The 27,118-nt window shown below is 41.0% G+C and overlaps 1 protein-coding gene across 1 annotated transcript in view; it reads left to right on the top strand.

Moving 5' to 3' along the window:
• Positions 1 to 12,538: 12,538 nt before the first annotated feature.
• Positions 12,539 to 27,118, top strand: part of mrpl1 (mitochondrial ribosomal protein L1) — a 46,154-nt gene continuing 31,574 nt past the window's right edge. The window contains exons 1-7 of the mRNA XM_034171201.1: positions 12,539 to 12,684; positions 15,801 to 15,887; positions 17,422 to 17,530; positions 22,123 to 22,390; positions 24,985 to 25,068; positions 25,382 to 25,453; positions 25,887 to 25,998. Of these exons, the coding sequence (XP_034027092.1) occupies positions 15,857 to 15,887; positions 17,422 to 17,530; positions 22,123 to 22,390; positions 24,985 to 25,068; positions 25,382 to 25,453; positions 25,887 to 25,998 (676 nt within the window). The 5' untranslated portion in view covers positions 12,539 to 12,684; positions 15,801 to 15,856. The remainder of the gene's footprint in view (positions 12,685 to 15,800; positions 15,888 to 17,421; positions 17,531 to 22,122; positions 22,391 to 24,984; positions 25,069 to 25,381; positions 25,454 to 25,886; positions 25,999 to 27,118) is intronic.

Raw genomic sequence — 27,118 nt, 5'->3', positions numbered from 1 at the left:
GCAAAATTTGTTGTACCTGCATTAATGGTAAATGTCCTCCAGGCATTGACATTAATCTTTTTAGTGTACTTGTCCTATAGGAAAAGCTGGTAACCTCTTTTCAAAATGGTCAGATTGTATTTTTTTTCTTTTTAGATTTTCTAGTTTTCTTTCCCTCCCTTTGTAGGCTGAATAAAACTATTCAATTAATTTTCCTCCAAACATGACGCCTGGCATTCACACAAATCAGTTCAATCTCTGTTTCATCAGACCAGAGACTTTTGTTTCTCATGGTCTGAGAGTCATTCAGGTGCCTTTTGGCAAACTCCAGGTGGGCCCCATGTGCCTTTTACGAAAGAGTGGCTTCCGTCTGGCCACTCTACCATACAGGCGTGATTGGTGAATTGTTGTCAAGATGGTTGTCTTTCTAGAACGTTCTCCAGAGGAATGCTGGAGCTCTGACAGAGTGACCATCGGATTCTTGGTCACCTCCCTGACTAAGGCCCTTCTCCCCCGATCGCTCAGTTTAGACGGACGGCCAGCTCTCAGAAGAGTCCTGGTGGATCTCAACATCATCTATTTACAGATGATGGAGGCCACTGTGCTCATTTGGACCTTCAAAGCAGCAGAAATGTTTCTGTACCCTTCCCCAGATTTGTGCCTCAAGACAATCCTGTCTCAGAGGACTACAGACAATTCCAATGACTTCATGCTTGGTTTGTGCTCTGACATGCACTGACAACTACTGGACCTTATATGTAGACAGGTGTGTGTGTCTTTCCAAATCATGTCCAGTCAACTGAATTTACCCCAGGTGGACTCCAATTAAGCTGTATAAACACCTCAAGGATGATCAGTGGAAACAGGAGGCACCTGAGCTCAATGCTGAGCTTCATGGCAAAGGCTGTAATTACTCATGTACATGTGATTTCTTAGTTTTTATTATTAAATTTGCAAAAATTAAAATAAAAAAAAAAACTTTCACATTGTCATAATGTACGAGGTCTGTCAATAAGCAACGGTCCTTTTTTTTTTTTCAAAAACTATATGGATTTCATTCATATGTTTTTACGTCAGACATGCTTGAACCCTCGTGCGCATGCGAGAGTTTTTCCACGCCTGTCGGTGACGTCATTCGCCTGTGAGCACTCCTTGTGGGAGGAGTCGTCCAGCCCCTCGTCGGAATTCCTTTGTCTGAGAAGTTGCTGAGAGACTGGCGCTTTGTTTGATCAAAATTTTTTCTAAACCTGTGAGACACATCGAAGTGGACATGGTTCGAAAAATTAAACTGGTTTTCAGTGAAAATTTTAACAGCTGATGAGAGATTTTGAGGTGATTCTGTCGCTTTAAGGACTTCCCACGGTGCGAGACGTCGCTCAGCGCTCTCAGGCGCCGTCGTCAGCCTGTTCAAGCTGAAAACCTCCACATTTCAGGCTCTATTGATCCAGGACGTCGTGAGAGAACAGAGAAGTTTCAGAAGAAGTCGGTTTCAGCATTTTATCCGGATATTCCACTGTTAAAGGAGATTTTTTTTAATGAAAGACGTACGGACGGGTGCCGACGCGGTGCGGCGGCACAGGAAAAACACCTCCGTGTTGATAACCATTTGTAAAATCCAGGCGGCTTTTGATGGCTTTCAGTGGAGTGAGTATATGAGAAATTGTTTAACAGCAGGACATGTTCCAACTTGTGCTTAAGGCTTCCAACAGAGGTGTTTTTCCTGTGGCGGAGCGTACGAGCCGACGCGCGGACCCGTCCGCACGTCTTTCATTAAATAATCTCCTTTAACAGTGGAATATCCGGATAAAATGCTGAAACCGACTTCTTCTGAAACTTCTCTGTTCTCTCACGACGTCCTGGATCAATAGAGCCTGAAATATGGAGGTTTTCAGCTTGAACAGGCTGACGACGGCGGCTGAGAGCGCTGAGCAACGTCTCGCACCGTGGGAAGTCCTTAAAGCGACAGAATCACCTCAAAATCTCTCATCAGCCGTTAAAATTTTCACTGAAAACCAGCTTAATTTTTCGAACCGTGTCCACTTCGATGTGTCTCACAGGTTTAGAAAAATTTTTGATCAAACAACGCGCCAGTCTCTCAGCAACTTCTCAGACAAAGGAATTCCGACGAGGGGCTGGACGACTCCTCCTACAAGGAGTGCTCACAGGCGAATGACGTCACCGACAGGCGTGGAAAAACTCACGCATGCGCACGAGGGTTCAAGCATGTCTGACGTAAAAACATATGAATGAAATCCATATAGTTTTTGAAAAAAATAAAAGGACCGTTACTTTATTGACAGCCCTCATATTGTGTATAATTTTGAAGGAAAAATGAATATCATCCATTTTAGAATAAGGCTGTAACATAACATGGAAAAAGTGAAGCGTTGTGAATACTTTCTGGATGCACCGTAGTAACCGTTCATTTCTGCTCATTTGTTTAAGAGTACTGGTAAATATAATCTTACAGTCTGTTGTGTAATCAAACTTGGAACAGTAAACTGGATCCTGATTCTGTGTTTTCTCAAGACACCTCATGTTTATAGATGGCTCTACTTGTAGCTATTGCTGGCTGCACACATACAGGTGATAATGTCTTTTTGATTGCACTGCTCCTACTCATCCTAAAAACTCTGACTGAGAAGGTTTAGTATTATGTGATTTCTGGCGAGTCCCTCCTCCTCTTTCTCCATTTCAGTGTCTGTGTGTGTGTGTGCAACACAAATGTTGTGCAATTACTTAAAAATAGGCAAGAAAATTGACCAAGATAAGTGTGAGAAAGAACAGGGGTGTTATGAAATTATTTTCTTGTGGGCTAAATCTGGAGCCTGAGCTGTTACTTTGATACAACAGTCTTCAGCATCACAGTAAACATGAACCAAACTTTGTTTAAAGTTGTGGTTCAAACAGTGAATTTTTACATGAAAATGGTGCAGAACTCTGGCGCAAAAAAAAAAAAAAAAAAAAAAAAAAAAAAAAAAAAATCAAAACATGAAAACTGATAGATGCAGACATTAAATCATCTCAGACATTGTTACTTTGTGATGTGAGTCACTGTGGAACTCATTTGGTCTCGCTCCTTCAGAGTGATCCATGGTCTTTGGGGGAGATGTTCTGGGTGCACTGAAAGAAGCAGGACCAGAGAGGGGAAAGCGATTTAGTTCTTCACGTTTACGCTAACTCACCAGTTTAACATCCATGAGTACGGACTTACCGGTGACGTGGCGATGACTACTGCTAGATTGTCGAGCAGTAGTTCAAAAGCTTTCTGGTTCCGTCTGGCTCCTGGTACAGATGAGGATGTCTGGGAAAAGGATTTCCTGTATGCAAATAAAAATTGCATAGCATTAGAGAAAGGGGGTGGGGTGGGTGGGAAACAGATCTGTGATAACGATACCCTTACTCAGCCATAGTAGTTTCATGCGTGGTAGAAATCTTTGCAAACATTGACCTGATTTAACAAACTAGTCAACCTCTGTATGTAGTTGACAAATGGACCCAAAAAAAAAAAAAAGTCCCGTCTCCCGTTGAAGACGAAAGACAGACATTTTCTGTGTGAACTTTAACAGTACTCCTGTTTCTGAGAAACACAAATTCCAATTATTTTACTAGTTGTCATTCCAGTCTTGGATGAAGGCAAGAAAATTTGGTCTCAAAGTCATTCAGGCTTCACAGCTACACAGAATTTTTATTTTTTGTGGAGGAGGTGACAGCATTGAACTTGACCAGAGGATCCTTCGACAAGTTTGATTCATGAAAATTCAGTAAGGTATATCTTATATTCCAATTCTAAGGTGGAACTATGCCAGTATACAAAGGTATATCTAAATATCTAAAAGGAAGAATAACAATAGGAGAGTAGAAAAGAGTAGAGTAGAGCCACTTAGGTGCCTGGTCTTGAGAACCAGAGATGTAGGTTGTCAAACAGGAACTCCACTAAGGTGCGTTGGAGCACCTTAGTGAGCAGTACCCTAGTTGCTCCGGGGCGCAGTTGAGCCCCTCGCATGGCAGCAAGTTGACATTGGTGTGTGTTAGAGAGAGAGAGAGGAGAGCGAAGAGAGAGGGAGAGAGAGAGAGAGGAGAGAGAGAGAGAATGGGCAAATACCACTGTGAAGCACTTTGAGTGTCTACAGCAATGCGGTCTATTTATTTATTTATTGTTTATACAATATTTAGATCATGCGAACACTATTTTGTTTTGGTGAATTTTAAATGAAACACCTATAATAAGTGATTCTGTCAAAATATCACTATTTAAGCTTTTAATTAATTACTCATTACATTTTTGTATGACCAAAGCTGCCTTGCACGAGTAGTTCAAGGACTGCCAGGAAGACAACAATCTTATTTGTACAGTTTCTAGTTATGATAAACAGTGTAACCTCTGCATTTAAAAACAAAACAACATGAAAATTCAAGGCTGACAAAGTAAGAGAAGACGACGAGACACCCAGTAAGAACTACTCACCCTTTCAGCCCAGGGTTTGTAATGGAAAAGCCTCCCAAGTTCATAAGGCAGAATCTTAAAAGATTGTTGTTTAAAAGCAATTCCCTGCCAGAAAAGAAGGAAAAGTTATTTTTTTTGCTGGGGTTTCACTCCTTTCCTTCCATCTTGTTACTTCTATTGTTCATTCTTTAAAAGCACTGCATGGTCACCTTTGCACAATAACATCAAAGAATGTTTTTGTGAGACAAAAATCTGAAAAAAATTAATTTGTGCAACAGAATGATAGATTTCTATCTTCTTGAAAACCCTCAAAATTTAGGTTTGAATCCCACAGTTTGGGAATCAAAGTGGATGACTTGAAAATGAAAACTTGAAGTAGCAATATCATAGATTTTATCCTGTAGAAGCAGACTGAGAGAGACCATGTTGCCCAGTTCGGCGGGCAGGCTGCGGAGCTATTGGACGACAGGTCAGGTAAACCAGGTTGGGCAGCTTGGAGATTTTCGGCTGGATGCGGGTCAGGTTGTTGTCATTGATGTGCAGCGCTGTGAGGTGGCGTGAGTGCCCACAAGAGCTGCTCAGACTCTTCACCCGCCCTACGTTCAAGACCAGAGATGTGCAAATAAGTCCACATAACGCAAGGGAAGATTAACAAGATTTACATCGGCGGCTCTTCAACTCGGCCTCCTGAAAACCAAATTCCGTACTGAAACTTGTGACTGTAAGTGTACCTGTTTGCATTATATACCCAGGTGCTGACAGTGCATCTGCTTGGCTCGCTTTTTGTGTTTTGAAGGTGGACTGACCAGATATCTCTCTCCTAGAGCTCAGCCCAGTGGACTTCTTTCCCACTTGCCGCCTCCTCAGCTGACATGATGGCTGTAACATCTGCGAGGATCAGGAGGAATCATATTTTTCCATTTGGCTGCCGGGTTAATCTAAAAATAATAAATAAAATAACAAAATACCACTTGCAAACAGAGCAAGATCACAGACGTGTGAATCAACAATCCTGACAAAAATATAACAACTAAGCCAAAGCTGTTCAAAACAAGACTGGGTATATAGGAGGACATTTCCCTTAATGGCACCCCAACCTGAAGAAAGTAGGTTTTCACCAAACAAAGTCTCTTATTGATCAGGGGAGGGGTGCAAATAATTATTTAATTATATTCCAAAGAGAGTACAATTCATTTGTTCCCTCAAAATTTGACTCACAAGGACAGCATAAAAAGTTTATTTTTTTATATATAAATATAATTTAAGGGCTTGTATCATTTTAAAATTGCTGGCGCTCGGACAACCAGGAAAGGCTTTTGTGTTTCTACTTGTGGCCCTAAAATATGGAATAATCTGTTGAAGGAACTCAAGCGAAGTCCAAATGTAAATCAGTCACGAATATAAGGAAATGATGTTCTCTGAATATGTGAAGTTGTTAAATCTCTGAAAATTCAATATATGGTTGAAGGACTATACAGCTGTTGTTAAGTATGGACAATTAAGTTATTAATTTTGTACTTTTTTTTTTATTATGCGATGTGTGCTGTTATCGGTGTGGATATGATTAGGAATTTGAGTTTATTGATTATTTAAGATGTCTGTGTTTGCTGTTCTGCTCACTTTGTTTTGTTTGGGTTTGCATGTGATAAGTAAAAGTACTGAGGTAAAAGGAGCAGGTGTATATAAGCTTTGCTTTCTGCCTACACCCTTTCGGTTGCATGGGTTGATGGCTGAGAAATCAGTTTTGTTTTGTTTTATTGCAAACTGCTGAATAAACTTGATCTTTTTTTTTTGCAAATTTATTAAAAATAAAAAAACTAGAATCCCATGTGCATAAGTATTCACACCCTTTGCTCAATACTTTGATGCACTTTTGGGAACAATTACAGCCTCAAGTCTTCTGAATATGATGCCACCAAGCTTGGTGCAGCTATCTTTGGGCAGTTTGGCCCATTCCTCTTTGCAAAAAAAGTTTTTTTTTTTATTTTTGAGAATTTATATATATATATATTATATATATATATATATATATATATATATATATATATAAAAAAAGTAAGAAATCACATGTACATACATATTCACACCCTTTGCTCAATACTTCGCTGATGCCACATGGTGCACCTATCTTTGGGCACTTTTGTCTGTTCCTCTTTGCAGTACCTCTCAAGCTCCATCAGGTTGGATGGGGAGCGTCGGTGCACAGCCATTTTCAGATCTCTCCAGAGATGTTCAATCTGATTCAGGTCTGGGCTCTGACTGGACCACTCAAGGACATTCACAAAGTTGTCCTGAAGCTACTCCTTTGATATCTTGGCTGTCTGCTTAGGGTCATTGTCCTGCTGAAAGATGAACCGTCGCCCCAGTCTGAGGTCAAGAGCGCTCTGGAGCAGGTTTTCATCCAGGATGTCTCTGTACATTGCTGCATTCATCTTTCCCTCAATCCTGACTAGTCTCCCAGTTCCTACTGCTGAAAAACATCCCCACAGCATGATGCTGCCACCACGCTTCACTGTAGGGATGGCTGGTTTCCTCCAAACATGACGCCTGGCATTCACACCAAAGAGCTCAATCTTTGTCTCATCAGACCAGAGAATTTGGTTTCTCATGGTCTGAGAGTCCTTCAGGTGCCTTTGACAAACTCCAGGTGGGCTGGCCACGTGCCTTTTACTAAAGAATAGCTTCTGTCTGGCCACTCTACCATACAAGCCTGATTGGGTGGATTGCTGCAGAGAATGGCTGTCCTTCTGAAAGGTTCTGCTCTCTCACAGAGGAATGCTGGAGCCTCTGACAGAGTGACCATCAGATTTTTGGTCACCTCCCTGACTAGGGATGGGTATCGAAAACTGGTTCCTGTTAACAGGACTTGACATAGCCATTTGCCCGCTGCCTGGCACCAATCTGGCCCACTTTCGGGCCACTACAATTCATCAATGAGGCGTGCTTGGGCCACTACAAAAATACGCAAAATTCTATTTATTTTACCATATTTTGTGGCGGCAAAGTCGAATTTCTTCACATCTCCATGTCAAACTTCACAGAGTCCGCCATGTTTGTTTGGTCTTGCTCCCATGCTTCCGCAGAATCTCGCGCACATTGAAATGTATGTTTTAGATGCGTGGAGCGTGCGTTCGGGCCGTTTCCATTACTGATCTTCGGCAATGTTCCTTAGCATCTTAAATGTGCGGGAAGCTGCAGGAAATGAAGACGAATAAGACACAATCTAACAAAACGCTTTGAAATTCAAACTGAAATATGTTTAAAACTACAACCACCCAACCCGGACAACAACCAGGAAAGAGTTTTGCTAAAGGAATTGGCCAGAAGAGGAAGCTTAGTGATGATGAGTTAAGGGAGGAGAGACAGGCCATATGAAAGAAACAAGAGAAAGAGAGGTTTTGTCCCGACCTGGTCACAGAAATGGCAGTGGCTTGGTCACGACCAAGAGAATAATGAGGTTTTTCTGCCAAATCTGCAGGCCTATCTGTCGTATGTTGACAAGTAAGTAAAATATATGCTTGGTCCTGGTAGACCCTGGCTGTTTTGACGCTAGTTTTAAAAGTCTAACCAGGTTGCCTTTGTGGAAACCCCTATGGTGACAACATTAGCAAAGGAGCCAAGCATAATTTTTTTTCAATTTTTAGATTTTTAACTCCAGTCCAGACAAGGCATACTTTTTAGTTTGATATGGACCTACATCTGTATTTTACATTTCTGACAGTGAGTTAGCCAACTCTGAGGGTTGCTAAAAAATGTCCTCTATATTTTATGGGAGTCACTTTATTTTTTTTGCACTTGACAATGCCCACTGATAAATTCTATTTTTTTTTTTAACTTCATGGTCCATAGACTATTTTATGTTTTGTCTGGATTGGTTTATATTATATAGGCAGTTTTATTTGCAGGATTTCAGGTTGGAATATCATGAACTCTCGCACGCAAAACCATGGGCCAGTGCTCCTACACTGTGGACCACTAACTTCTAAATTCTACTTTCCCTGTGGCCAGTGGGGAAAATTCGTTTATATCAAGCCCTGGTTAAGAATGGATAAAAAATGTTTCGATCCACCGACATCAAATAGCCTTTTTGCTTAACAATTCTATTGTCGGTTATTAAGTTCACATTACGTCGGATTGGCCATGTTTTTGAGCATTTCGTGCATTTCCATAAAAATTAGACCAAAACAGGGAGTAATTTACAGCATTTGTGGGGAAACTATTAACATGCTCAAAGAGCACTCAAACATAACCAACCTGCACAAATATGGCTTAAATTCCCCAAACAAGCATCTCTACTAGTCTTCTAACCAGTTTGCTGCTTTCTGTGGGAAATATTTTCACCATAAGGTCAAGTAAGAGGGGGAATTGTTAGCTTTTAAATACTTGAAAAAAACACTGGACTCACCGAGAACATTTAGTACGGCTATAACAGACTGACGCTGCAGGTGCAGTAATGTAACAACAATAAGGATGCTGGCTGCCGGTATACACCACAAGAGAAGAAGAAGGGTTTGTTTGCTTTGTGCTCTCCACATGGGTCGTGTTTTCAGAAAAAAGCATGTTTTGTGTCAAAATAAAGCCATAAAATAAATTTTTTTTTTTTCAAGTTAGCGCTTTAATATGACAAAATAAACAGAACACGGAAACAAATTTTGACAAAGACCCATATACAAATGCTGGTTTTGCAGTGCTGAATTGCACTTCAGTACATGCACAGTAACACCACACATAAAATTTCAGTGATTGCAAACACATTAAATTGCTATGAATAGAGTTACTGGACACGCACCTGAGCACAGGATGTTCGGTCGTTGACCGGTACGGGTGCTGTGGTCTTTGGGGCTCGCTGTTGCCTCTTCCGCGCTCTGGACCCGGGAAGATTAGTCCATTTAATATTAATTTGATTACATGTTCTTCGCCTTGCAGTGTTCTTCCAAGGTTTTGTTGATGAAATCCGAACATAGGATGCAGAGGGCTATACAGGGGAGGTGACGGTCTAGTGGCTAAGCATTGGGCTTCAGACCAGAAGATCCTCGGTTCAAATCCCAGCCTGACCAGAAAGGGTTAGGGTTAGGGTAAGGGCTTGGGGTAAGGTCCTTAATCCCCTAGTTGCTCCCGGTGTGTAGTGGACGCCTGACACTCGGGGTGAATGTGAGGCATTGATATGTAAAGCACTTTGAGCGTCTGATGTAGATGGAAAAGCGCTATATAAATGCAGTCCATTTATTAACAGGGAGCTTGCGGACAAATAAGTCTTGCCTTTGTCCTGTTTGCCTCTACCTCCCGCTCCAAACATGTCCACTTAAACCTTTTTTTTTTTTTTAAATACACCCCTATCGATGTCTTTAACGCGGTATTCGTCCTCTCTCTCTCTCTCTCTCTCTCTCTCTCTCTCTCTCTCTCTCTCTCTCTGTAATTTTGGCCATATTACAGACGCAGCTCCACAGACCAAACTTGCAGAGACTCACAAAGTCCACATCCGGTACTTTCAGTGACTTTAGATTTCCAGAGATTCTGACTGGCTGAAGTTTGCTGTTGTAGAAAGAGTAACCAATGACATTGCGCCTTTTAGCTTTCCGTTTTCAACAGCACTATTATGGTTCCCATGCATATGAGGAAAGACTGAACTTGCACGGATGACACACGCTGCACCACCCACCCAAAATTTTTCTCAACGGATTTACAATGATCTCAGAAATGGCCCAGAACATCACAAAAACTCTGAAAACTGCACATCCAGAGAAAATTCTCATCCCACACAATAAATGCAGAAAACTGCCCAAAAATACTTTAAAAAAAAACTTCTCTTACATTATTAGGGTTGTGCAAGTTCTTTAAAATTTTACACCAAAGCACATGTCACATAATGTACTGTCAAACGTGTCATTTCTAGGGATGTCCCGATCAGGTTTTTTTAGCCACGATCCGATTCTGAGTCATCTGATTTTGAGTATCTGCCGATACCGAGTCTCGATCCCATACTTTAAAAAACTGAATGAACAAATGCTAAATATATAATAATTTCATTTTAATCACCTTATTTTATTTATCACTTAAACAGTGCACTTCTCCTTGAGGTAGCTTGAACAATCAAGTAATAATCTACCAGACTTAAAAAATGTACTATTATATGTATTGTCTAAAATAAATGTCAAAGGTTCCTTATGTTAAACAAGAAATTAACTAATCTGAAATAACAGGTGGTTTTAATTTATAGATGAAAGGTTTCTAAAGAACCATTTATTAATTTAGCTATTTTAATTACAAGTGTTCTAAACTTTTTTAAACAGTAATCATAAATTTTGAGGTAACAAACAACAACAACAAAAACATTTCCAAGGATTTTTCTTCAGACACATGGTTTCTGCACTGATCTGTGGTTCAAATCCCACCTGACTGGAAAATCACTAAGGGCCTTTGGGCAAGGTCTTTAATCCCCTATTGCTCCCGGTGTGTAGTGAGTGCCTTGTATGGCAGCACCCTGACATCGGGGTGAATGTGAGGCATAATTGTAAAGCGCTTTGAGCGTCTGATGCAGATGGAAAAGTGCTTTATAAATGCAGTCCATTTACCATTTGTACAGATAAGTGTTTTCTGCCACTAGTCTTCCGTGTTTTAGCCAGACACGTCGTTCCTATTGGACAGCGCAAAGCTACGTCACAGCTCAGAGCGTCGAAAGTTCAAAGTCAACTTGAAAAGTAAAAGTAAAAAACAAAACAAAAAACAAAACAACTAACATTTGCATCCTGACAGTCCTCAGTGTCCCTCTGATGCTTTATCAGTGTTCAACAAGTTCAGAGCAACGCAGTGAACGGGAATGAAGATGGAAGCTCTAAGACGCTCCTAAATGTGATGAGTGTGCACGTCGCTCATGCGCACACCATCTCTTGCTCCGTTTTGCAGACAATCACAGGACGATTTGGTTTTTTCTTTTTGTTAATCAGATGACAGATCGTCGTCCTGAGGACTTGGTCAGCACCGGGTCCTGCTGCACACGGAGGGATGACTGAGCAAGAGTTTCGGTGGGAAAGTGTCCATCATCCTCTTGTCATTCCATCAAGGCGTCAGGCTGAGCGCGTAAACACACAAATAGCAGTTCTGCGAAAGAAACTTTGCACGCGTAACTCCCCCCACCTCTGTCCGGTTGAACTTATGTTTTTTCTTTTGTTCAATTAAAAAAAAAGATTGGGTTGAACTTTGACTGCGTCAGCCTGCCGACAAGAGGCAATGCGTGCTCCCGTCAGAAGCGTCACGTCAAAAGCCGAATTAAAGCGATGCTTCTGAGGCCTCTAAAAAGCAACGCATCTCACGCCTCTGACGCTTCTGACATGTGAAAGGCCCTATTAAGCTGCAATAATGAGCCTGAAGTAGCACTGATCAAAATAATGAGGATAAAATCTATATCAGATACCTGATCGGGATCCAACGTCGATTTCGATCAAGTCTGAAACCACGTGATCCACGTGATAATAATATCATATTACAAAAATTATTAATGCCAAAATCCAGTGACCACCAGCACCCCTCTGGCTATGCCCTGTTGAGGTATTGCTGAAGCCTTCAGCAATACCGAACAATGACCTCAAACACAGTAGTACAACAAATGCGCAAAGAGACATACCAAATAATAATAATAATAATAATAATAAGTTGGGGCAGCATGTTATGATGATTAGTAGATTGTGGGTGAACAAGTTTTGAGAGAACTTGCATAACCTGTTTACACGCTGCTGGGTCACAGCTCGGCGACAACACGCTCGTGAGGGCAGATAAACGGCATGCTGGCACTGGGTCACTCTCACACACAGACACAAGAAGTTGCCACCACTTTGATACGGCTCTGAGGGGGTGCCAACACTGTTTAAAGGGACACCACGAATCCTAAAACTAACCACACGTGTCGCTTTGGAAAGTCGCAGTTCAGACGTGTACACATGCAGCAACAGCTGAGTGTCCAAACATAGCCCTAATGTCAAAGTCAAAAGTGTCAGACCATCGCTCACCAGCTGTCACACGTGACCCTTGGATAACCCCGCCCCCCGGACGGTACATTAATGACATATTACGATGTTAAATCCGGTAAGACATCGTCTGAACAAGCCGTCCAGCCGAAGCACCGGGCTGGATTTTATGGGCTAGCAGCCGCAGGATGCGCGCCGCCCGGGCTGGTCGAGTCCACGTGCCGGGGGAAGACCAAGAGGCCGAATTTAGCTGAGATTCAACGCAAGACAGCAACACCAGAAGCAGGAAGTCAGCGTGTACTTTACCTTCATTCGGGGGCGGTAGAGAAGAGACAGTGAGAGGAATCGGTAGAGACATGCAGACGCGTTTAGACGCCGAACGTCTCGGAAACACAAGAAAGAAAGAACAACAAACACAACTACCGCTCGTCCTTCCTTCTTCTGCCGTTGCGTTTAATGGCGGCTGGCAAACAACTTTTAGGTGCATTACTCCACCTTCTGGACTATATTAAATCAACTTTACAAGTCCGGTGTTTGAAACAGCCCTGGAACGAGACTGGAGCAAACCTCCGCCAACAGTAGCTTCTTTGGAAGAGAAAAAAAAAAAAAATTCAAGGTCAAAGTCTTGTTAAAAGTGGCTTTTCATAAGCTAAAATATCATACAAATATAGATCAAGAGGGCTTTTCAATGTTAATATCAAATATAAATCTGCAATACGGATCAGATCTATAATTGAGAGTGCCAGTTTGCACCTCAGTGTCGCAAATGAGAGTGATTGGGGCACTTTATCACTTATATATATATATATATATATATAATATATATATATATATATATATATATATAAACGTACACAAAATCCACATCCGAATCAGATTCGGATCAAGCTTTGTCACGTGATTGGGGCATATTTGATGAATATATAATGCAAATATACATTAAATGGGTTTTCAATTGTAAATTTAATGTCCACAAAATCTTAATCTGGATCAGATCAAGATCAAACTTTGTTAGTCGATAAAGGATTACCATCCTACATAACACTCTCAAATATGAATGAAAGTGGATCTTTTTTGACAGTAAGAATTTTTGAAAAGTCATTCAATGTTAAAAATAGGGATTTTTGCAATTTTACAAGATTTTTTCCTGACTATGACCTTTGACCAATGACCTTGAAAATTGAATCACATCTTGCCTATCAGGAGAGGAATCTTCAGTAAAAATTTCTTAATGATATATGAAAAATTGTGTGCTTCAGGCTTTTCACAAACAAACAAACAGACAAACAAACAAGCAAACAAACAGGGTGTGAAAACATAACCTCCTCCAACCATCATTGCGGAGGTAACCAGCATCACAAGCAATGTTTTCCAGGAAATAATGTCATGGAGTCATGTGGACTGCAAATGGAAGAATCTGTCCGTCTTGTTGACATCCAGGACTGGAACAAAATTCCACTGTTTCCTTCTTCATTTTCTTGTTCTTCATTTGGGTGTTCCTGCTCAGGGTCACCAGTTCTGTCCTCTGTATCTCCTCTGTCACACCAACCACCTGTATATCCTCCATTACCACACTCCATAAACCTCCTCTTGGGCTCCCTCTTGTCCTCCTGCCTGGTGGCTCCATCCTCGGCATCCTTCTCCCTATGTTCCCTCAGTCCCTCCTCTGCACTTATCCAAACATCTGAATCTCACCTCTCTGACTTTGTCTCCAAACCGTCCCACCTGAGCTGTCCCTCTGATATGTTCATCCTCATCCTGTCCATCCTCATCACTCCCAAGAGAATCAAGCATCTTCAGCTCTGACTCCTGTGTTCTTGTTCGTGCTGCGTCTGTAACCTGTGCAACATAGTGGGTCTCACTACTGTCTTGTAACTTTCCCCTTCACTCTTGTCGATATTCTTTTGTCACAAATCCCTCTTGTCGCCTTTCTCCACCTACTCCCACCCTGCCTTCTTTCTTTTCTTCACCTCTCTACCCACTGTCTCCATTACTTTGGACAACTGACCCCAAGTACTTAAACTCATCTACCTTCAACACTTCTACTTCTTGTAACTGCCACTATTCCACTGGGTTCCCTCACATTCACACACATGTACTCAGTCTTGCTACTACTGAATTTCATTCCCCTTTTTCTCCAGAGCATATCTCCATTGTCTGTCTGTACTCAACATGCTCTCTGCTCTCACTACAGATTACAATGTAATCTGCAAACATCATAGTCAACTCCTGTCTGATCTCATCCATCAACTGTCCTCCACATTGCAAACAAGAAAGGGATCAGAGCTTCTGTCATTTCTACTTTCCATCTCACTGCTGTCACACTATCCTTGTACATGTCCTACACACCCTCACATACTTCTCTACATCTCCAGACTTCCTCATACAGTAACATAACTCTTCTCTTGGCACCCTGTTATAAGTTTTCTCTAAATCCACAAACACACAATGCAGCTCCTTGTGGCCTTCTCTCCATCAAGCACTTAAGAGCAAACACTTGCATCAGTCATGCTCTTTTATCAGCATAAAACCAAATGTTTTCTGCAGGTCTAAATTATGTGTTTTGCTTTTTTTATGAAATTTCTTTTAATCAGATTTTTGGGTGCCTGAGTGTTGAGGACCCCAGTAGCTGGACAAGGCCAAGGGGATGAGTAAGGTTAGATCTTATTCGTGTGAAGCACCTTGAGCCACCTTGATTTGGTGCTATACAAATAAATTAAATTGAAATGAATTGTTGTCACCATTTCATGTGGCAGTGACAGAGAAATTGTTATTTTAAAGTTGTGGGAATGGACTGGTTTTCTGCTTGGGTGGTTGCCATCCCAGAACCAAGGTAGTTCCCATGGTGTCATGGATGCGGTTGAAGCATTGTTTCTTTGCGCCTTTTCCACAGTGTTTGATTCAGCTGACCAGGCTGCTCTACTTGACATCTTGAGAATTTGCAGGACCCTAAGGAATTACTGGACATCATAGCCAGCACAATGGAACCATAAGCAATGTTAAATTCCAAAGAAAGATCATTGACCCTTAACTGGAATAAATGGATTTAAAAAAAATAGATGTATGTATATTATATGTATATTATATTATAGTAATGTAAGTCCCTTTGGACTCTCCCTTTTTTACCTGCTCGGGGTTGCCAGAGCAGATTCAATATGGATGTGTATGTTGATTTGACACAAGTTTTACACCGGAGCCCTGACACAACTCCAGTTTACATGGAGTATGGGCATGAAACTTATGCTCTGCAAACAAGCACACTAACTGCTTGGCCACCACGCTATATTATATTATATTATATTATATTAAGATACTACTTTTCATAAAAATGAACTATATTGAATATTTATGAAGTAAACATTTACTTTGTATTTTGTGTGTATTTATTTCTTTAATTGTGTATTTATTGTCAGGCCGGAACCTTTGACGTGTGTTATTGTTTCCATACGGATCAACGGTGTTGTCAGACATGGCGGCTTGCATCCACACACTGTTAAAAGGTCAGTTTTTAATGTTTTTTAAGAAAGAAAAGTTGACAGAAACATTTCACGTCAGTTATTTATTTAGAGAGCTGTGTTTTAAATGGCGCCAGTTTTTAAAAATTATTTAACCTGCAAAATTAGCGACAGAGTCTGTTAGCTAAACTGCTGTTTCGCTAGCTAAATTTAATCCCTAAAAATAAATTAAAAATTATATACTTTTTCTATTCCCCTGTCTCATTTACATTGCCACTTGCAAAAACGCCTGAAGATGTCACAACAGATCCTTCAACTGTATGAATGCTTTCTGGTTGACTGACATTTTTATGTCCAATGATAAAGTCAACAAAAATTGTTTCTTTAAATAATTCGAATGACACACAAAGCGCACAATACCTGTTTAAATGTTTTTTTTTATCATACATTAATTGAGAAAATAATTTTCTGAATAGTTATTTTCTTCATAAAATGTCAAAAAAGTGTTAAAAATGTTGATCAGTGTGTTCCAGTGCCTAAATAGCAGCAACAGTCAGTAAACATAGAGAAGATCGGAAGATATTTCTGTGTTAGTTGATTGACAGGAGGTTAAATGGCAGTTATGTTAATGATTAATGAGTTGTTCATTTCATTAATTTCAAATAATGTCAAACATTTTATGTTACCATATTCTCAAACGTGATGCAGAATGGCCTTCTAAGTCTCATTTCCCTGTAAATGAAGTACCTTTGGAGATGGACAGTAAATTTGTGACATTGTAAAGTTGTATTAAAAAATTTCCTCATGGTCAGCAGGCTGCTCACCGCCCCCCGCACACACAAACACAGCAACAGTGAAACAGGTGAAGTGGAAGTAACATGTTACTTGTAATACAGTAAGTGTGCGATATATGCTATAAACCATATGTTGTCTATTGTGAACTCATTATAATACATTTGGTTTAACATAGTATTAATATTTCAGACATACAGTACTGTGCAAAAGTTTTAGGCATCCCAGAGTTATAATAAATGTAGCATTTGATTACCCCCCCCCCCCCCCCTCCATTTTTTCTTGGCACGTCAACACAAAAATCATTTCCAACAAAAGTGAATATGTGAGCTGTATTTAAAAAAAAAAAAAAAAAAAAAAAATCAATAATAATACTAATAATTTCTTTGTAAGTGTACTGGCCAGTCGAATGCTAGACAGATACAGTTGCAAATGAGCATGCAATATTAAAATCATTGTAAAACACAATTACTCATACGTAGTCACGTTTTGCTTAAAATAGTTTTTGAGGTCCTGCAACTTGCGACTCATACGCCCCCCCCCGCACACCAAAAAAATCACATGGAAATAGAACATTACAGTTGAAATTCTCAATGCATTTACAATACAAGAGAATTTATTTATGAATATTTATCAGGTTTTCAAAATTTTAATGCTTTTATGATGCCTAAAACACTTGCACAGTCCAACAGTGAGAAGCAGATTAATAGAGAAGTTGCAGCCCTAAAATGGAGTTCACTGTACTCCATGTGTGTGTTATTTTTAAATATATTTTTCTCTTCTGCAGTTTTAACAGGATGTCAGAGGCAGTTACTTAGCACCGGGGGTTCTTCCCATTCAGGTGTGTCATACGCTGTGTCAAGGAATCTCCCGGTCAGGACGTTTGCAGCAGCTAAGTGAGTTTTCAGTTTTACCAAGCACCATTTTAAGTGGATCTTCTGTTTTTTTTCCCCAGCTTGGCTCAGTCTCACTTCCCGCCAGGTTTGCACATGGATCTGTCTATTGGTAACAGTGATGATTGGATCACTGTTGGGTTTTTTTTTGTCTTTTTTTCTATATTTATTCCTAAAGTCTGAGTATTAGTTGATGACCATATCACCAGTTTAATGTCTCATCCTTGCTTTTACACAGTGGGCTGTAGGAGGGTGGTCCTTATTTTGTAAAGTTTTGAAATTGAATACGCTGACCCCTGAATAGGTTTTAGTTGATGAAAAAATATGCTGTGTAAAGTTTTGTTTGTATAAATTAATTTTTAAAAGTAGCTCAAAAGCATTAACATTTTACTATTTTCTGCTATATAATGCTATACAAACTAAAGCTTAATGGTGCCCCAACCATCCTAAACAACATGTCAAAAGTCCTGATGAATCCTCCTGGTGCTCACTTAGAAATTCAAGATGGCCTCCACAGGTGAATTTCAGGCTTTAGTGAGTATAGTGTTATATAGCATGAAAATAGCAAAGTTTCAATGCTTTTGAGCTACCTCCAAAAACTTAATTATACAGACAAAATTTTACACAGCACCTTTTTTCATCAGTTGGAACCTATTCAGGGGTTAGTTCAAAACTTTGCAAAATAAGGTCTACCCTAGGCTGTGGTGAGTAAAGGTCACTGTCATCCATCACAGTAAGTCATGATTTATTTACCATATTTTCCAGAGTATAAAATGCACTGAAGTATGACTTGTACCTGTTAAGTGCCTCTCAAAGAGGAAAAAAATCGCTCCGGAGTATAAGTCACACTGTTTTTGTGGAATACACTTCTTAACACAGTATTTCCTTCAGAGGCAAATTTAACAATGGACAGGAAGTCAGTAGCACACATGCACACCACAGCCTGTGCTGTTACTTAGCATAGGGACTTTTATTTTCCAAAAATAAGCAAGTTTCTTTTATTTTGTGTATTGATTCCTGGGAAAGCCCTATAATAGTAATATTATTATTATTATTATTATTATTATTATAGTTGTTATTATTAAAATGAGCATGAGATTGTTTATTTATTTATTTGACAATTTATTTTTGTAATATAAATTACACTGTATAAGTCGCAAAGTAGTTAAAAAAATAACTTGTGACTTGTACTCAAGAAAATATGATACTTTACACTCACCTGATTGATGACAATGATTTGTTTTTGCCTGATATACCACGCAGGCTGTGTCCAGCTGGGGAGTTCTTGTTTTCTGTGATGCTGGTACATGTTTTGAAGTTGGACCAGAATTTAGGTGGCTGTGTGGTCATAAAGTTCCACTCTGCTGCTATTGTATAAATTTGCCAAACTCTATTGATATGGTGTCTACAGAAACCTTATAAGTAATATTGGTCGCAGGTATAGTTCTTCTTCTTTGTCTTTCGGCTGTTCCCGTTAGGGGTCGCCACAGCAGATCAATCGTTTCCATCTCACCCTGTCCTCTGTATCTTCCTCTGTCACACCAACCACCTGTATGTCCTCTCTCAGCACATCCATGAACCTCCTCTTTGGTCTCCCTCTTCTCCTCCTGCCTGGTGGCTCCATCCTCAGCATCCTTCTCCCTATATACCCTGGGTCCCTCCTCTGCACATGTCCAAACCATCTCAGTCTTGCCTCTCTGTCTTTGTCTCCAAACCCTCCCACCTGAGCTGTCCCTCTGATATGTTCATTCCTAATCTTGTCCATTCTCGTCAGTCCCAAAGAGAATCTCAACATCTTCATCTCTGCCACCTCCAGCTCTGCCTCCTGTCTTTTTGTTAGTGCCACCGTCTCTAAACGGTACAACATAGCTGGTCTCACTACTGTCTTGTAAACTTTCCCCTTCACTCTTGCTGATATTCTTCGGTCACAAATCACTCCTGCCAATTTCTCCACCCACTCCACCCTGCCTGCACTCTCTTCTTCACCTCTTTATCACATTCTCCATTACTTTGAACAGTTGACCCCAAATATTTAAACTCATCTACTTTCATCACTTCTACTCCTTGTAACTGCACTATTCCACTGGGCTTCCTCCCATTCACACACATGTACTCAGTCTTGCTTCTACTGACTTTCATTCCCCTTCTCTCCAAAGCATATCTCCACCTCTCCAGACTAGACTCAACTTGCTCTCTACTCTCACTACAGATCACAATGTCATCTGCAAACATCATAGTCCATGGGGACTCGTGTCTGATCTCATCCATCAACCTGTCCATCACCACTGCAAACAAGAAAGGACTCAGAGCTGATCCTTGGTGTAATCCCACCTCCACCTTGAATGAGTCTGTCATTCCGACTGCGCATCTCACTGCTGTCACACTATTCTTGTACATGTTCTGCACTACCCTAACATACTTCTCTGCAACTCCAGACTTCCTCATACAATACCACAGCTCTTCTCTTGGCACCCTGTCATAAGCTTTTTCTATGTCCACAAACACACAATGTAACTCTTTCTGGCCTTCTCTGTACTTCTCCAACAGTATTCTCAGAGCAAACATTGCATCTGTAGTGCTCTTTCTCGGCATGAAACCATATTGCTGCTCACAGATCTTCACCTGTTTTCTAAGCCTATCTTCTACTACTCTTTCCCATAATTTCCTCTGTAGTTATTGTAGCTCTGCACATCACCCTTGTTCTTGAAAATAGGAACCAGCACACTTCGTCTCCACTCCTCAGGCATCCTCTCACTTTCCAAGATTTTATTAAACAATCTGGTTAGAAACTCCACCTAGACATTTCCGTGCCTCCACTGGAATGTCATCTGGGCCAACTGCCTTTCAGCCCTCACTTCTTCCTTAATAATCTCTTGTACTTCCTGATTTACTCTCACCACATCATCCAGCCTTTTCTCTCACTCATTTTCTTCATCAATTCTTCAAAATATTCCCTCCACCTTCTCAGCACACACTCCTCACTTGTCAGCACATTACCATGTGCATCTTTTACCACCCTAACCTGCTGCACATCCTTTCCAGCTCTGTCCCTTTGTCTGGCCACTCGGTATAAGTCCTTTTCTCCTTCCTTACTATTCAACTTCTTGTACAGCTCGCAATATGCCTTTTCCTTCACTTTTGCCACTTCTCTTTTCACCTTACGCCGCATCTCCTTGTACTCCTGTCTACTGTCTTCATCTCTCTGACTATCCCAAAACTTTTTCGCGAACCTCTTTCTCCTTATGCTTTCCTGGACCTCTTCATTCCACCAACAAGTCTCCTTGTCTTTCTTCCACTGTCCAGATGTTATACCCAGTACTGTCCTAGCTGTCTCCCTCACCACATCTGCAGTATTTTTTCAGTTGTTCAAAATTGCTTCCCCTCCAACCAGTGCTTCTCTCACCTGCTCGCTAAATTTCACACAACAGTCTTCCTCCTTCAGCTTCCACCATCTGATCCTTTGTTGATCTCACTCTCTTCTTCTTCTTTACCTCTAAAGTCATCCTACAAACAACCATCCTATGCTGTCTACCGGCACTCTCTCCTGCCACCACCTTACAGTCTCTTTCTTTTAGCTTGCATCTCCTATAAAGAATGTAGTCTACCTGTGTGCACCTTCCTCCACTCTTATATGTTACCCTGTGCTCCTCCCTTTTCTTAAAGTAGGTGTTCACCACAGCCATTTCCATCCTTTTTGCAAAATCACCTACCATCTGTCCTTCCCCATTCCCATCCTTGATACCATATCTACCCATTACTTCCTCATCACCTCTGTTCCCTTCACCAACATGCCCATTGAAGTCTGCTCCTATCACCACTCTTTCATGCTTGGGCACACTCTCCACCACCTCATCTAACACACTCCAGAATTCTTCTTTCTCTTTCATCTCACAACCTACCTGTGGGGCATATTCACTGATGATATTCATCATCACCCCTTCAATTTCCAACTTCACACTGATCACCCTGTCAGACACTTGATTAACCCCCAACACACTTTTAACGTACTCTTCCTTTAAAATGACCCCAACACCATTTCTCTTCCTGTCCTCACCATGGTACAACAACTTGTACTCACCGCCGATGCTCCTGCTTTTACTTCACTTCCACTTGGTCTCTTGTACACACAGTATGTCTACCTTTCTTCTCGCCATCATATCAGCCAACTCTCTGCCTTTACCAGTCATACTACCAACATACAAAGTCCCCACTGTCATTTCCACCCTTCTAGTTTTCTTCTTCTCCCGCTGTTTGTGGAAACGTTCTCCTCCTCCTCTTCGTCGTCGTCTTCGCCCAGCAGTAGCCCAATTTCCAGCGGCACCCTGTTGGGCAACAGCACCGGTGGCGGACGTTGTTAACCCAGGCCTCGACCGATCCGGTATGGGAATTCGATTCTTAGTCTGCATAGTTGGGTTGGCTTGTTTTAAGCTGGATGCCCTTCCTGACGCAACCCTCCTCATTTATCTGGGCTTGGGACCGGCACTCAGAATGTACTGGTTGTACACCCCATGTGGCTGAGTTGGTCGCAGGTATATTTGGTCATCCAAATATTTTTCAGGATAACTGTTCTACATTTTTTCTCTCGTTATTATCAGGCCAAAAAAGAAAACGAAAAAGGAAGCAGAAGCGGAGGAGGTGAAGAAACGGAGGCGAGTCCTTGATGAAACAGGCAGACAGCAACTGTATGTTAAGAAGACGAAGGTACCCGTGGATGATGTGTACTTGGTGAAGTACTACCCCACGCCTGTTTACGGTGCATTGGAGGCTATCGACTTGCTGAAGAGATTCCAGGTTTTGGACTTCACTCCCCACGATCAGGCCGTTTACATCAACCTACAGCTGGACATGTCACTAGAGAAAAAGGTAACGAGTTAGTAGTTGCTCCAGAGTTAAAGGTGTGGATTGTAGTTTAACTCTTTATTCATTCATTCAATCATTCATTCATCTTCTAGACCCGCTTACTTCAATCAAGGGTGACAGGGGGCTGGAGCCTATCCCAGTAGTCATAGGGTGTGAGGCAGAGTACACCCTGCACAGGACGCCAGTCTGTTGCAGGGCCACATATAGGCTACACACTCACACCCATGCACACCCACAGACAATTTAAAGTTTCCAATCCACTGCATGTCTTTGGATGTGGGAGGAAGCTTGAGCACCCAGAGAGAACCCGCAAACACAGGGAGAACACGCAAACGTCACACAGAAAGGCCCCAGGTGGGACTTGATCCCTTGACCTTCTTGCTGTGAGGCAACAGTGCTAACCACTAAGCCACCGTGCTGCCCAATATTTGTTCCTAAAACTTTTGGAAAAAAGAAAAACTCTTAATTGTCATCTTACATCCTGGACTGATGTTTAGTGTGTTTTCATGTCTATTTCTTATGTTGTCATGATTATTCAAAAGTGTGCCAGCTGATTGCTAGTAGTGGGGTGAGGTTAGGTGCAGTATGGACCAGGAAAGGAGCTGTTATGTTTTGGTGCAGATCCAGATCCAGGAGTGGTTCCAGGAAATATTTAGTTTTATCAGCGTTCTAAGATGTGACATTTTTGTCAGTTTCTCATGGAAAAATGGAGTGGAGCAAGATGTTTACCAGTTTGGAGTTTTGGAATATGGGTTTGGATTATTATGATTGAAGGGCTGTTTATAACTTGGCAGAGGTATACACTCTATTTCTAGAAAAGCAGTATATAAGTTGGGTACCAAATGATATGCATTGTTTTCTTTTACAGCCACAAATACCACCTTGACCTGAATATAAGATGATTTTTTTTTAATTTAACCTTTAAGCTGTTTAACCAGGTTAGTCCCATTGAGATCAAGACCTCTTTTGCAAGGGAGACCTGCACAATTATAGTTCCCAATTCACCTACCCTACATGTCTAAATTTGGGAGGAAACCGGAGCACCCGGAGGAAACTCACGCAAACACAGGGAGAACATGCAAACTCCACACAGAAAGCCACAGGTGGGAATCAAAACTATGAGGCAGCAGTGCTAACCACTAAGTCACCATGCTGCCAAGATGCTCCCCTCGTATAAATCTCTCCTGATGCAGTTTCAGCAGCAAAAAAAATAATGTAGCTCCATTTGTGAAAGCACTGGCTCTGCTGTGGTTGGTTGTGGAGAGCAAGGTTTGATTGACAGCCGTCCTCTCTGATGCGGAAATCAGTCGGAGACAACTGTGTTAAGTGATTATCACCTTGTTTCTGTTTAAAACTTCACTCCAAATAGAAATCAAGTTTGAGCGGGAGAGTGCTAGTCCTCGGTGCAGCACCTTTGCGCGTGCGTGCAGAGGTAATTTGCACGTGCACAGTTAATATCTACGTGTGATCGCATTTTTTACGCGAGTGGGGTTTTGTCACTGATCAGACGCCATACATAGCATTTTAAAAGTGTTTGTCTGTCCCGGTGTGTTTCTCAGCCTGAAAGAGAGAGCACTGGTGCTTTGTGCCACAACAAGAAAATTAGCTCATTTTAAAAGTTGTAAGAGTCACAGCGCCTCATTCATACATGTCAGAGTTTATCACAGACATCAGTCGATTCTTCAGCATTCTGCACGTGATGAAAAAAAAAATCACATGAGCCACCAACACAAAAATAAAATAAAAATCACAACAACAGTTGCCCCAAGGCGCTTTATATTGCAAGGCAAAAGCCATACAATAATCACAGAAAAACCCCAACGGTCAAAACGACCCCCTTTGAGCAAGCACTTGGCGACAGTGGGAAGGAAAAACTCCCTTTTAACAGGAAGAAACCTCCAGCAGAACCAGGCTCAGGGAGGGGCAGTCTTCTGCTGGGACTGGTTGGGGCTGAGGGAGAGAACCAGGAAAAAGACATGCTGTGGAAGACAGCAGAGATCAGTCACTAATGATTAAATGCAGAGTGGTGCATACAGAGCAAAAGAGAAAGAAACACTCAGTGCATCATGGGAACCCCCCAGCAGTCTAAGTCTATAGCAGCATAACTAAGGGATGGTTCAGGGTCACCTGATCCAGCCCTAACTATAAGCTTTAGCAAAAAGGAAAGTTTTAAGCCTAATCTTAAAAGTAGAGAGGGTGTCTGTCTCCCTGATCTGAATTGGGAGCTGGTTCCAGAGGAGAGGAGCCTGAAAGCTGAAGGCTCTGCCTCCCATTCTACTCTTACAAACCCTAGGAACTACAAGTAAGCCTGCAGTCTGAGAGCGAAGCGCTGTATTGGGGTGATATGGTACTAAGAGGTCCCTAAGATAAGATGGGACCTGATTATTCAAAACCTTATAAGTAAGAAAAAGAATTTTAAATTCTATTCTAGAATTAACGGGAAGCCAGTGAAGAGAGGCCAATATGGGTGATATATGCTCTCTCCTTCTAGTCCCCGTTGACAGTCTTATATTCAAGCCAATAGAGTAGTTTTTGTGTGTGTTTGTTTTGTCTTGAGCAGTTTGATTGTTGATAACTGATTCTCCTCCCACCCACAGAAAAAAGTGGATCAGTTTGTCAGCACTTTGCAGTTACCACACCCCTTCAAGAAAGACCTAAACAAAGTCTTAGTTTTTACAGAGGTAAAAAAAATTTCTTTAATTTGTTAAAAATTTTCTTCCTTTAAGCACGACTGAATCTGATTGACTGATGATGAATCGTTTTGCTGCTGTGTAACTGTACTGCACGAGTGTTTGTGTAATGAAGAGAACACAGTCATTTGTATTATGTAAACCCTCTGATGGGTTGGTATTCATATTCCCACACAAGGGCACAGGTTGTGGGTTGTAATTCAGTTGTGCATGTTAATGACTGTAATGAATGATGGCGGTGGGGTCTGCCATGCTGTGACACGCCCCTGTTAGGTCCTAAATGTCTGTGATTTTATCTCTGTAGGACGCTAATCAAGTTAAACTCGCCCTGGAGAGCGGAGCTGCGATTGCTGGAGGAGCAGAGCTCATAAAGCCGGTGAGCAGTTTGCACTCATTAAGTTGTTTTTTTTTTTTTTTTTAAATAACTCTTTAGCCAGCCCATAATTAATTTTTAGCATCAAGAGGTGTTTGGTTGAAATGTGGGGTAGGTTACAGTTACTGTTTATCAACCTTAAAAGTTAACTAATTATGCATCGAATTAGTCATGTTTGCGCGACACCATTTCTGTCCTGTGGTTCTGTGTGTTTAATCAGCTGCCTCAGGAATAGAATGTACAGAATTCAACCTATTTTTCCATAGGACAAGTGGGACAACATTTTACGTGACTTATTAAAAAATGGTTTTGTCCTCATTTTTTCTTGTTGCTGTAATACTCAGTTACACTTTTGCCCTCATCTGTATGTAAGTCAGTGTTGTATCTCTGCAGGAGTCGAATAGTTTAAAACGTAATCTTGTGTCTTCACGTCTAGCTCTTACATGATGAGATTTCCGCGGACTTCTATATTGCGGTACCAGATATCCTTCCCAAACTTCTGCTGTTGAAAAGCAAACTGAAGAGGAGCTTTCCCAAGAGTACGAGAGGTAAGCATCAAAATTAACCAGTTTGTTGGCTCCAGTGTGTTTGGCAAAGTTCATTGTCATTGTTAAAAGGCCAATGTGGGAAAACAAGTGTGTGTGATTAAAGAGAGTGAACAAAACAAACAGATATGCTTTCTGCAGCTTGTTTCCAGAGTTTCTTTCAGAAAGGACAGTACTTGTTAATATCCTTTTCTGGTAATTGAAGAAACTGTATCTGCTGATATTTACATAAGTACACTTAAATAAGTATAATATTCGGTTTTTATCATTTCTGTGTGTTAGGTCACTGTTTCCCCTAGAATTTGTTTCTGGCTGGTGGTTGTCACTAGGGGTTTCTGCACTCACAAAGGTGTATTGCGTGCAAGAACATGAGGCACTCGGGAACACAAAAGTGAAAGATAATTGATGAGCTCATTATAGGAAATCGTATAATTGTCCTGCAAAGCTTGATCATTGACTCCCCCTCCAGTGAGCAGATTTATCACATAGAAAAATCACATGAGTATTTTAAAAAATAGCCAAACATGAAAAGATCTCATGTTTTTTTAAAAGTTGAAAAAAAAAATCAAGTTTAGACTCAGAGGGAAGGCTGATGGGTTTCTAAAACTGTATCTACCTTGTATAGTTTGTCTTGGATTATTGAAAACCTTCAGACCTGATTGAGTTGATTATTGTGTGTGTGTGCGCGCATGTTGTTTTTTTTTTATAGTTTCTTTGGGCCTGTGGTTGGTATGTTGCGATTGGATGTTCATGAATGTTTGATTTATAGCACAAGTTTGTTTTCTCTTTAGTTGTTGTACTTTTGAAGATGAAGTGCTGGTGTTTTGTTTCTGACTAGGAAAAAGATAAATAAATGTTTTTAAAAAATAGCCAAAGACCAGTCACTAACCTCACTGCCAGCTGCATGGGTGCAAACAACTGTATATCATGTGCCTTGATAAGCCGCTGTCTGGCTAAAGATCACGCTGCTCATCAAAGTTTGAAAACTTGTATTTAGGGTACACTTTGTCTTCAACAGTGCAGGTGTATGGTGTGAGACGGGAGTGTACTGAGGAGTTTTAACAGAACAACCGACTGCACGAACATTTCATTAAAACAAAACAAACAAAAACATCTGCAGGTC

This window comes from Thalassophryne amazonica, chromosome 5, assembly GCF_902500255.1.
Source record: "Thalassophryne amazonica chromosome 5, fThaAma1.1, whole genome shotgun sequence".
In the NCBI taxonomy this organism is placed as follows: domain Eukaryota; kingdom Metazoa; phylum Chordata; class Actinopteri; order Batrachoidiformes; family Batrachoididae; genus Thalassophryne; species Thalassophryne amazonica.
The sequence above is the reverse complement of the archived record's forward strand: the minus strand, read 5'-3'. Positions and strand labels throughout refer to the sequence as shown.